Source organism: Oncorhynchus tshawytscha, unplaced genomic scaffold, assembly GCF_018296145.1.
Source record: "Oncorhynchus tshawytscha isolate Ot180627B unplaced genomic scaffold, Otsh_v2.0 Un_contig_4562_pilon_pilon, whole genome shotgun sequence".
NCBI lineage: Eukaryota > Metazoa > Chordata > Actinopteri > Salmoniformes > Salmonidae > Oncorhynchus > Oncorhynchus tshawytscha.
Window position 1 is genome coordinate 67,501 of NW_024609665.1, and position 13,066 is coordinate 80,566.

Consider the following 13,066-nt stretch of genomic DNA (forward strand, 5'->3'; position numbering starts at 1 on the left):
ACCAGTACAAAACAGCAACCATATACCAGTACAAAACAGCAACCATATACCAGTACAAAACAGCAACCATATACGGGTACAAAACAGCAACCATATACCAGTACAAAACAGCAACCATATACCAGTACAAAACAGCAACCATATACCAGTACAAAACAGCAACCATATACCAGTACAAAACAGCAACCATATACGGGTACAAAACAGCAACCATATACCAGTACAAAACAGCAACCATATACGGGTACAAATGGAGAAAATGTTCCCTGGAGTTGAAAAGGTTAACACCTGGAATTATTATTGCAAATATATATTGTATTTTTTGTTTTTAATTGACGAACATTGAGTTTTCCATCACGTGGACAAATCGGTGTTGATGAGTCTTCAGTTATTGAACATGTGGAGGCCATTGTGAGAGTTCTCATGCTCCTCCACACCAGGGATGTTAAACTCATTCCACAGAGGGCTTAGTGTCTGCTGCTTTTTGATTTCTCCTTTCAATTAAGTCTTAGACAACCAGGTGAGGGGAGTTCCTTACTAATTAGTGACCTTAATTCATCCATCCGGTACAAGGGAGGAGCGAGAAACTCTCAGCCACTCGGCCCTCCGTGGAATGAGTTTGACACCTGTGATCTACACCCATTGATTCTCAAGACTTCTTCTTCAAATTACAGTAGTGTTCAGAGAGACTCAACACCAGCCTCCCTCCATAGATCTCAGGAGAGTTGAGTCCAGCAGACCTCTCTCTGGCTCCTATGTCTGGTGCTGTGTGATTGTTCCCTTCCCCCCCGACTGCCCATCGATCCAGCCCTGTTGACCACACTCTGACTCACATGATTGATCAAGTAATCAATGGAGAGGCTCTCAGATCCCCAAACCTCCTCAATCTTATTTTTTTTTTTCTGTGAAACTTTCGAAGAAATCGGCCTTCTTTTCTTTCACTCCAGCTTTCTCTTCTTCTCTCATTCTTTCTTACTTCCTGTTCTCACTAGACTGGGTTGTCATTTTCTTCACCAAGGTTATTTCCTAATGGTGTTATAAGATGACTAATTGTCTCTGTTTGTAGTAGTGAGGAGTGGTGATCTGCTCCCCCTGTACGTCCCTGTAACGAGTGAGCTGAGAGTCGGGAAGCAAGTTCAGGGAGTGTGTTTAAAAATACATGTAACATAGTACAGAACAAGAAAACACGAACAACGGACAGACATGAAACTGGAACAGAAACAATGATGCCTGGGGAAGGAACCAAAGGGAGTGACATATATAGGGAAGGAACCAAAGGGAGTGACATATATAGGGAAGGAACCAAAGGGAGTGACATATAAGGGGAAGGAACCAAAGGGAGGGAAGGAACCAAAGGGAGTGACATATATAGGGAAGGAACCAAAGGGAGTGACATATATAGGGGAAGGAACATATATAGGGAAGGAACCAAAGGGAGTGACATATATAGGGGAAGGAACCAAAGGGAGTGAGGGAAGGAACCAAAGGGAGTGACATATATAGGGAAGGAACCAAAGGGAGTGACATATATAGGGAAGGAACCAAAGGGAGTGACAAAGGAAGGAACCAAAGGGAGTGACATATATAGGGAAGGAACCAAAGGGAGTGACATAAGGGGAAGGAACCAAAGGGAGTGACATATAGGGAAGGAACCAAAGGGAGTGACATATATAGGGAAGGAACCAAAGGGAGTGACATATATAGGGAAGGAACCAAAGGGAGTGACATATATAGGGAAGGAACCAAAGGGAGTGACATATATAGGGAAGGAACCAAAGGGAGTGACATATATAGGGAAGGAACCAAAGGGAGTGACATATAGGGAAGGAACCAAAGGGAAGGTGACATATATAGGGAAGGAACCAAAGGGACTGACATATATAGGGAAGGAACCAAAGGGAGACATATATAGGGAAGGAACCAAAGGGAGTGACATATAGGGAAGGAACCAAAGGGAGTGACATATATAGGGAAGGAACCAAAGGGAGTGACATATATAGGGAAGGAACCAAAGGGAGTGACATATATAGGGAAGGAACCAAAGGGAGTGACATATATAGGGAAGGAACCAAAGGGAGTGACATATATAGGGAAGGAACCAAAGGGAGTGACATATATAGGGAAGGAACCTAAGGGAGTGACATATATAGGGAAGGTAATCAGGGAAGTGATTGAGTCCAGGTGAGTCTGACGACGCGCAGGTGCACGTAACGATGGTGACAGGTGTGTGCCGTAACAAGCAGCCTGATGACCTAGAGGCCGGAGAGGGAGCACAGGTCACAATCCCATTCTGCTATGCGAAGACATAAGTCTCTCAGTCCCACAATACAACATCCTGGCACTACATCTTCCGGCTGCACGGCCTATCACGCCTAAGTGTGTGTGTGTTTTATTTCCTGATTGTAATTCCATCAAGTTTGTCAGGTCTTTCTAGGTAGATGGTGAGTGGCCAGCCTTTTTATGGATTCACATATCAGGATGGTGTGTGTGTGTGTGTGTGTGTGTGTGTGTGTGTGTGTGTGTGTGTGTGTGTGTGTGTGTGTGTGTGTGTGTGTGTGTGTGTGTGTGTGGCCCTGTGTTTTCTTAGTAATAGTATATTCATAATGGCATACGGAGCTGTGATGGGGGAATGTCTCTCTGATAAGTGAAGAGATTGGTTTAGGTTTTTGGCGAGCGCTCCATTGCGAAATTGTTTCATGGCGCCCACCGGGCAGTTTCATGGCGCCCACCGGGCAGTTTCATGGCGCCCACCGGGCAGTTTCATGGCGCCCACCGGGCAGTTTCATGGCGCCCACCGGGCAGTTTCATGGTGCCCACCGGGCAGTTTCATGACGCCCACCGGGCAGTTTCATGACGCCCACCGGGCAGTTTCATGGCGCCCACCGGGCAGTTTCATGGCGCCCACCGGGCAGTTTCATGGCGCCCACCGGGCAGTTTCATGGCGCCCACCGGGCAGTTTCATGACGCCCACCGGGCAGTTTCATGGCGCCCACCGGGCAGTTTCATGGCGCCCACCGGGCAGTTTCATGGCGCCCACCGGGCAGTTTCATGGCGCCCACCGGGCAGTGTGTTGTCTTATTGTTTATTATTATTATAGAGAATTGGACATTTAGTCTGAGGGGGAACTCACTGCGTGTCGTCACTGCGTCTGGAGGGCATTATGACTACATGAAGTAGTTTAGGAGGGAAGCGGTGTCATTTATGTCTTGTATAAAAGACAATAGGTAGAAGGATATTACACAGAATGGAACGGTCCACTCAGAGGGAGAGGAAGCATCTCTGCATGATTCCACTAACAGATCAACGGGCCTCCCTAGTCCGGACAAACTCTTCCCCCAACCTCCTCCCCCATATTGACAATCCTCAGTTTCCATCTTGCAGGCTCTCCTGAAAACAAATTTGACAAGAGTTTTTTTGTCCCAGATATTGTTTTTAATTCCTCATGCCGGGTCCCCCTGAGGGAGGCACGATAGGAGGGGACAGGGCGTGAGAACCAACCCAAGAAAGACCTGCTTTGTCTGTGTGGGGAGGTATAGGTACGTGTGTGAGGGTGGGGGGAGTGAATTGTGTGTGTGTGTGTGTGTGTATGTGTATGTATATGCGTATGCAGGTACATGTGTATGCTGCTTCCCCCTCTGCAGTATGACAACACTACCTCAACAACCTTCACTGGTTCCCCCTCTGCAGTATAACAACACTACCTCAACAACCTTCACTGGTTCCCCCTCTGCAGTATAACAACACTACCTCAACAACCTTCACTGGTTCGCCCTCTGCAGTATGACAACACTGCCTCAACAACCTTCACTGGTTCCCCCTCTGCAGTATAACAACACTACCTCAACAACTTTCACTGGTTCCCCCTCTGCAGTATAACAACACTACCTCAACAACCTTCACTGGTTCTCCCTCTGCAGTATAACAACACTACCTCAACAACCTTCACTACTTCTCCCTCTGCAGTATAACAACACTACCTCAACAACCTTCACTACTTCTCCCTCTGCAGTATAACAACACTACCTCAACAACCTTCACTCTGCAGTATAACAACACTACCTCAATAACCTTCACTGGTTCCCCCTCTGCAGTATAACAACACTACCTCAACAACCTTCACTGGTTCCCCCTCTGCAGTATAACAACACCACCTCAACAACCTTCACTGGTTCCCCCTCTGCAGTATAACAACACTACCTCAACAACCTTCACTGGTTCCCCCTCTGCAGTATAACAACACTACCTCAATAACCTTCACGGGTTCCCCCTCTGCAGTATAACAACACTACCTCAACAACCTTCACTCTGCAGTATAACAACACTACCTCAATAACCTTCACTACTTCCCCCTCTGCAGTATGACAACACTACCTCAATAACCTTCACTACTTCCCCCTCTGCAGTATGACAACACTACCTCAATAACCTTCACTATTTCCCCCTCTGCAGTATGACAACACTACCTCAATAACCTTCACTACTTCCCCCTCTGCAGTATGACAACACTACCTCAATAACCTTCACTACTTCCCCCTCTGCATTATGACAACACTACCTCAATAACCTTCACTGCTTCCCCCTCTGCAGTATGACAACACTACCTCAATAACCTTCACTACTTCCCCCTCTGCAGTATGACAACACTACCTCAACAACCTTCACTACTTCCCCCTCTGCAGTATGACAACACTACCTCAACAACCTTCACTACTTCCCCCTCTGCAGTATGACAACACTACCTCAATAACCTTAACCTTCACTGTAGGAGCTCCGATGTTCTAGAATCCCTCCACTCCCCAAAGCCTTTATCTACAACACTGGGCTCCACACAGAGAGACCTGGGAGAATTGGGATACAGGGGCAATCTCATCTTACTCTGTTTTTCTCCAAATTCATCCTTTCTTTCCTCTCCTTTTTTCCAATTCCCTCTCTCCTCTTCCTTTGGTTTGTTTACTCTGGCCCAACTGGAGACTCAGGTCATTTGCATGTTGATGGAAAGATGTACAGTACAGAGAGAAAACAATAGGAGGCTTTGTGTTTCCTGGAGATTTCTGATGCCAAAGTTGTTCTCCGCACCCCTCCTAGGACGTGTTTCATCATCTGCCCTGTGATTGCTGCTTTGTTGGTCTATTTGTGATTGGAATAGGAGATGACAGTGACCGACGCCAGGCGGGAACAACACCGACACAGTGACACATTCTTATATAAACTCAAATGCGGCAAACAAAAGAATATCACCTCCTTGTTTGTTTTCCACAATATATTTTATTTTCATTATAATGTGACGGAATACAGTGGTGGGGTTTCTCTACAGTGGTGAGGGTGGTAGGCTATTTCGTATGTCTTTGGGGTGGCGTTGTATCTCGAGCGGTGGTATGGTTTCTCTTGAAGGGTGCTGTGGTTGGATTACTCTTTAGGATGCTTTGGTGGGGTATCTCCTGAGGGTGCAATGGTGTGGTATTTCTAGCTGAGACTGAAAGTCCAGCTGAATGGGGTAGCGGTGGTGTGGTTTCTCCTGCCCTAGCTAGTTCCCAGTAATGACAATAAGAGACAGTTCAGCAGGGGTTTAGCGCTGGTCGATGGTGGAGAGCACTCAGCGTGGGGCCAGGGGCCCGCCACAGATGAAAGAGGAAGTAGGGACCTTGGCTAGCAGTGGTAATCACATCCATCGATCGAGAGGGTCCAGCGAAGGCCCCCGATCCGCTCTCTATCAAAGAGCAGAGTGGGTGATTAATTTTCCTTCCTTTCTTTTTCCTCTTTCTTCTTGTCCTCCCTCTCGTTCTCTCTTGCTACTAACACTCGTTGTCACACTCGTTCTACTTCTCGGTATCGCTACTTTGTGGCCTGGGAATCTCATGCTGGCCTCAAAGGAAGGATTCCAGGAACTCCAGATCTGTTTCACTGTAGCCACTCCCCTTCTCTTCCCACCGTCCAGACATACATGGCTCCTGCAGAACCAGTGTGTATGTGACGCAGGTTGACATTCACTGTCATGAATCTTGCCCTGGAGGCAGAAATGAGCAATTCTTCACTACACGGGCCATCTAGAAAGTCAAAACTGGCTATATTGTAAAAATAGGTTTAAAATATTTGATGACTTTGTGGCTGTGTCAGTCAGTGACCACTCTACAGAGCTGCCACCAGGGAAAGATTCATGACAATAAATGCCAACCTGCATGTGTGACATCAAAGGAGTGTACAAAAAGAGAGCGTGACATGGATTCACTATGTGATAGTGATCACTGCATCTTGTGGAAAAGGTCATTCTGTGCAGGCTGGATATAAATCTCTCTTTCTCCCTGTAGTGCCCTAACCTGTCTTTACCTTTGCCCCCTCACAGAGTGGCGTCAGGGCAGAGGTCAGCGTACGATCCTGATGGACGAAGACCTCTCTACCAAGATTGAGAGCGACTGGAAGAGACTCAACATGCTTGCTCACTACCAGGTACACGCATCACTATCTACAACAGTTAACCCACTGTTCCTAGGCCGTCATTGAAAATAAGAATTTGTTCTTAACTGACTTGCCTAGTTAAATAAAGATGTGTGTGTGTATATATATATATATATATATATATTTTTTTTAAACATATCTACAGTCTGACTTACGACCAGTTACATGCATCACTATCTAGAACACATATCTATACGACCAGGTTCACGCATCACTATCTAGAACACAAATATCTATATGACCAGGTACACGCATCATTATCTAGAACACAAATATCTATACGACCAGGTACACGCATCACTATCTAGAACACACATATACTACAAGGGACATGCATATCTACAGGTGGAGTCATACCCATGTTCACTCAGGACAGAGAGGGTAGAAGTATAATTCATTGTATTTCTATAGGGTACACTGATCCGTAATGGAGAAGATTGAAGATAACTCCCAATACGCTGTACAGAAGGGACTGGTGATTTGCTAGTGTACCAACAAAGCCTGTTAGAGACAAGCAAAATGGATGAATAGAATGAAGTAGTTTGTTTTCCCCTCCAGTGTGTATTTGCAATATCAAAACTAAACTATTCCCTCTCATAGTGTATAATACAGTGTGGTGCACCATGTTTCCATGTAAATATTATGCTACATAGAGTTCAGTTTGAGGTAAACTGATGGTCCAGATTAGGCTCTAACTATTAGAGTATCCACTTCCAGGTAAATACATGTTTGAGATGATTGACTTCCAGGTACTACCATAATATAGACGGTACACTAGATAAATTCATATTGCACACTCACTCACAGGTAAACTCACTCCACCTGAGTGTCATTCCATTTCCAGGTAAACTTTTGCAGCTAATCAGCCAGTCAAAATGCTGGCTCAACCTCATAAATGTTTCATCAAATAGATTACCCTGTAAAGGTCTCTTTGCAAAACACACACACACACCACTCACGGCTCTTTTCTCAAATAGACCTCCTGATCTCATCAGACGGAGCCGGAGGGAGATTTGTGTTTTGAGTTTGTTTATTTGTTTAACTGATTCTATCTATACCGCCTGCCTCACCATATCACCTGCCTCCCTCCTCCCTCGCTCCTCCAGCCTTCTGAGTTCAGGAGTCATCAGCCGCTCTCTTTGTTGTCTCTGTTTCCAAACGCCGCCATTCCACAGACAGACAGCACCTTTATCCACTACCACATGTATTTCCCCCCAAACACTGAAGGAAACAGAAACTCATTAAAAATCAGACTTTGATTAGAACTCTGCAAGTCAGAGTTGACGGTAGGAAAGCACCTAAACTAGTATTACAAGAGTAACAGTACCAAAGAGACTAGAGGCTTCACAAGATGTCTACGCACGCATCCTGACAGTATTGCACACGTGTTGTGTCCGATCATGTTGGTTTAGGTTGTTGACGCGTAGGACCGATGACTGTGCTGCTGCTCCAGTTTCAACTGTTCTGATCGACCATGCTGGTCAGGAACAGAATGTTTTTCCACCCGACACAGCCAGAAGAGGACTCATAGCCTGGTTCCCTCTAGGTTTCTTCAGGTTTTGGCCTTTCTAGGGAGTTTTTTCAATACACCTGCATTGTGCTGTTTGGGGTTTTAGGCTGGGTTTCTGTACAGCACTTTGAGACTGAAAGGGGAATTTGATTTGATTTGATTTGAGGATCAGTCAGGCAGAATTCTGTTTCAATAATTTTAGCAGGCTTAAAAGCCTCTGCCAAGCTATTGAATGAACACGCACATCCTTTGACAGTTCTAAATGGACTATGTGGATTTCTCCAGCCAATAGACTAATAGACTAATACATGGCACCGGAGAACATGACTGACGTTTTACATTCCAACCAATTGTGCAATTTTTTACATTTTATTTGCATTTTGTGTAACTTCTTTTTTTACTTATTGTGTATGTTGCTGCTACATCTCTTATGACCGGAAATAACTTCTGGACATCAGAAAAGCAATTACTCATCTTGGACTGGAAGAAACTTTTTCCTTTAACGAGTCCAACGAGAAGGAAATCCTGCTTTCACTGGAACAGGCCCAGATCCACGCCTTTTGCATGAAGAAAAGACGCCGGAAAAGTGGGCGCAGATCGGGGATCCTTCTGAGAAGCCGGAGGCGAGCGAGTAAACTCCCAATGCCTTCCATTCTCCTTGTTAATGTGCAATCGTTAGAAAATAAAATGGATGACCTATTATTAAGATTATCCAATGGGACATTAAAAACTGTAACATCTTATGTTTCACTGAGACTTGGCTGAACGAAGAAACGGACAATATAGAGCTGGCGGGATTTTACATGCACCGGCAGAACAGAGACGCTACCTCTGGTAAGATGAGGGGTGGGGGTGTGTCTTTTTGTCAACAACAGCTGGTGTGCGATGTCTTATATTAAAGAAGTCAAGGTATTGCTCACCTGAGGTAGAGTACCTTATGATAAGCTTTCGACCGTACTATCTGCATAGAGTTCTTATCTGTATTATTCGTAGCCGTCTATTTACCACCACAAAGCAAAACTGGCACTAAGACCCCTCTCAACCAACTCTATAAGGCCATAAGCAAAGAAGAAAATGCTCACCCAGAAGCAGCGCTCCTAGTGGCCGGGGACTGCAGGCAATCTTAAATCAGTTTTACCACATTTTTACCTGCATGTCATATGTGCAACCAGGAGAAAAGAAAACCTAGACCACCTTTACTCCACACACAGAGATGCATACAAAGCTCTTCCCCGCCCTCCATTTGGCAAATCTGACCACAATTCTATCCTCCTGATTCCTGCTTACAATCAAAAACTAAAGCAGGAAGTATCAGTCACTCTTTCAATACGGAAGTGGTCATATGACGCGGATGCTACACTAAAGGACAGTTTTGCTAGCACAGACTGGAATATGTTCTGGGATTCATCCAATGGCATTGAGGAATACACCACATCTGTCATCGGCTTCATCAATAAGTGCATTGATGACTTCCTCCCCAAAGTGACTGTACGTACGTATCCCAACCAGAATCCCTGGATTACAGGCAACATTCTCATCTAGCTAAAGGCTAGAGCTGCCGCTTTCAAGGAGCGGGAGACTAATCCGGACGTTTATAAGAAATCCTGCTATGCCCTCAGACGAACTATCAAACAAGCAAAGCATCAATACAGGATTAAGATTGATCCTACTACGAGCTCTGACGCTCGTCGGATGCGGCAGGGCTTGAAACTATTATGGACTACAAAGGGAAACCCAGTCACGAGCTGCCCAGTGACGCGAGCCTACCAGACGAGCTAAATGCCTTTTATGCTTGCTTCAAGGCAATCAACACTGAAGCATGAACGAGAGCACCAGCTGTTCTGGATGACTGTGTGATAACTCTCTTGGTAGCCGATGTGAACAAAACCTTTAAAGCCGCTGGGCCAGACGGATTACCAGGACGTGTAGTCAAAGAATGCGCAGGCCAACTGTCAAGTGTCTTCACTGACATTTTCAACCTCTCCCTGACTGAGTCTGTAATACCTACGTGTTTCAAGTAGACCACCATAGTCCCTGTGCCCAAGGAAGCGGAGGTAACCTGCCTAAATTATTACCTCTCGTGGCACTCACGTCGGTAGCCGGGAAGTGCTTTGAAAGGCTGGTCATGGCTCACATCAACAGCATCCTCCAGGACACCCTAGACCCACTCCAATTTGCATACCGCCCCAGCAGATCCACAGATGACATAATCTCAATCGCACTCCACACCGCCCTTTCTCACCTGGACAAAAGGAACAAACATGTAAGAATGCTGTTCATCGACTACAGCTCAACGTTCAACACCATAGTGCCCACGAAGCTCATCACTAAGCTAAGGACTCTGGGACTAAACACCTCCAACTGCAACTAAATCCTGGACTTCCTGATGGGCCGTCCCCAGGTGGTAAGAGTAGGCAACAATACGTCTGCCAGTCTGATCCTTAACACTGGGGCCCCTCAGGGGTGTGTACTTAGTCCCCTCCTGTATTCCTTGTTCACCCACGACTGCGTGGACAAACACGACTCAAACACCATCATTAAGTTTGCTGACAACACAACATTGATCACCGACAACGATGAGACGGCCTATAGGGAGGAGGTCAGAGAACTGGCAGTGTGGTGCCAGGACAACAACCTCTCCCTCAATGTGAGCAAGACAAAGGAGTTGAGCGTGGACTACAGGAAAAGGCGGGCCGAACAGGCCCTCATTAACATCGACAGGGTTGTAGTGGAGCGGGTCGAGAGTTTCAAGTTCCTTTGTGTCCACATCACCAACAAACTATCATAGTCCTAACATACCAAGACAGTCATGAAGAGGGCACAACAAAACCTTTTTCCCCTCAGGAGACTGAAAATATTTGTCATGGGCCCCCAGATCCTCAAAAGGTTCTACAGCTGCACCATCGAGAGCATCCTGACCGGTTGCATCACCGCCTGGTATGGCAACTGCTCGGCATCTAACCGTAAGGCGCTACAGAGGGTAGTGCAAACGGCCCAGTACATAACTGGGGCCAAGCTTCCTGCCATCCAGGACCTATATAATAGGCGGTGTCAAAAAGGAAAGCCCATAAAATTGTCAGACTCCAGCCATCCAAGTTATGGACCGTTTTCTCTGCTACCGCACGGCAAGCGGTACCGGAGCGCCAAGTCTAGGACCAAAAAGCTCCTCAACAGCTTCTACCCCCAAACAATAAGACTGCTGAACAATTCATAATTATCTATTTACATTGACCCCCCCTTGTACACTGCTGCTAATCAATGTTTGATTGTTACCTATGCATAGTCACTTTGCCCCCACCTAGATGTACATATTACCTCAACTAGCCTTTACCCCTGCACACTGACTCGGTACTGGTACCCCCTGTATATAGCCTCCACACTGACTCTGTACTGGTGCCCCCTGTATATAGCCTCCACACTGACTCGGTACTGGTGACCCCTGTATATAGCCTCCACACTGACTCGGTACCGGTGACCCCTGTATATAGCCTCCACACTGACTCGGTACCGGTGCCCCCTGTATATAGCCTCCACACTGACTCGGTACCGGTGCCCCCTGTATATAGCCTCCACACTGACTCGGTACCGGTACCCCCTGTATAAAGCCTCCACACTGACTCGGTACTGGTGCCTCCTGTATAAAGCCTCGTTATTCTTATTGTGTTACTTTTTATGATGACTTTTTATTTTAGTCTACTTGGTAAATATTTTCCTCTTCTTGAACTGCACTGTTGGTTAAGGGCTTGTAAGTCAGCATTTCAACAGTAAAGTCTACACTGTTGGTTAAGGGCTTGTCAGTCAGCATTTCAACAGTAAAGTCTACACTGTTGGTTAAGGGCTTGTAAGTCAGCATTTCAACAGTAAAGTCTACACTGTTGGTTAAGGGCTTGTCAGTCAGCATTTCAACAGTAAAGTCTACACTGTTGGTTAAGGGCTTGTAAGTCAGCATTTCAACAGTAAAGTCTACACTGTTGGTTAAGGGCTTGTAAGTCAGCATTTCAACAGTAAAGTCTACACTGTTGGTTTAAGGGCTTGTCAGTCAGCATTTCAACAGTAAAGTCTACACTGTTGGTTAGGGGCTTGTAAGTCAGCATTTCAACAGTAAAGTCTACACTGTTGGTTAAGGGCTTGTCAGTCAGCATTTCAACAGTAAAGTCTACACTGTTGGTTAAGGGCTTGTCAGTCAGCATTTCAACAGTAAAGTCTACACTGTTGGTTCAGGGCTTGTCAGTCAGCATTTCAACAGTAAAGTCTACACTGTTGGTTAAGGGCTTGTAAGTCAGCATTTCAACAGTAAAGTCTACACTGTTGGTTAAGGGCTTGTAAGTCAGCATTTCAACAGTAAAGTCTACACTGTTGGTTAAGGGCTTGTAAGTCAGCATTTCAACAGTAAAGTCTACACTGTTTAAGGGCTTGTAAGTCAGCATTTCAACAGTAAAGTCTACACTGTTGGTAAAGTCAGCATTTCAACAGTAAAGTCTACACTGTTGGCTAAGGGCTTGTCAGTCAGCATTTCAGTAAACACTGTTGGTTAAGGGTAAGGGCTTGGTAAGGGCAGTCAGCATTTCAACAGTAAAGTCTACACTGTTGGTTAAGGGCTTGTAAGTCAGCATTTCAACAGTAAAGTCTACACTGTTGGTTAAGGGCTTGTAAGTCAGCATTTCAACAGTAAAGTCTACACTGTTGGTTTAAGGGCTTGTCAGTCAGCATTTCAACAGTAAAGTCTACACTGTTGGTTAAGGGCTTGTAAGTCAGCATTTCAACAGTAAAGTCTACACTGTTGGTTAAGGGCTTGTCAGTCAGCATTTCAACAGTAAAGTCTACACTGTTGGTTAAGGGCTTGTCAGTCAGCATTTCAACAGTAAAGTCTACACTGTTGGTTAAGGGCTTGTAAGTCAGCATTTCAACAGTAAAGTCTACACTGTTGGTTAAGGGCTTGTAAGTCAGCATTTCAACAGTAAAGTCTACACTGTTGGTTAAGGGCTTGTAAGTCAGCATTTCAACAGTAAAGTCTACACTGTTGGCTAAGGGCTTGTAAGTCAGCATTTCAACAGTAAAGTCTACACTGTTGGCTAAGGGCTTGTAAGTCAGCATTTCAACAGT

The 13,066-nt window shown here is 45.5% G+C and overlaps 1 protein-coding gene across 1 annotated transcript in view; it reads left to right on the forward strand.

Annotated features, from left to right (window-relative positions):
* The window catches only part of LOC112241268 (plexin-A4), a gene marked incomplete at its 5' end in the record, with an annotated part of 117,632 nt that overhangs the window by 63,340 nt on the left and 41,226 nt on the right, over positions 1-13,066 (forward strand). Inside the window, one exon of the mRNA XM_042316750.1 lies at positions 6,341-6,444. Within this exon, the coding sequence (XP_042172684.1) occupies positions 6,341-6,444 (104 nt within the window). The remainder of the gene's footprint in view (positions 1-6,340; positions 6,445-13,066) is intronic.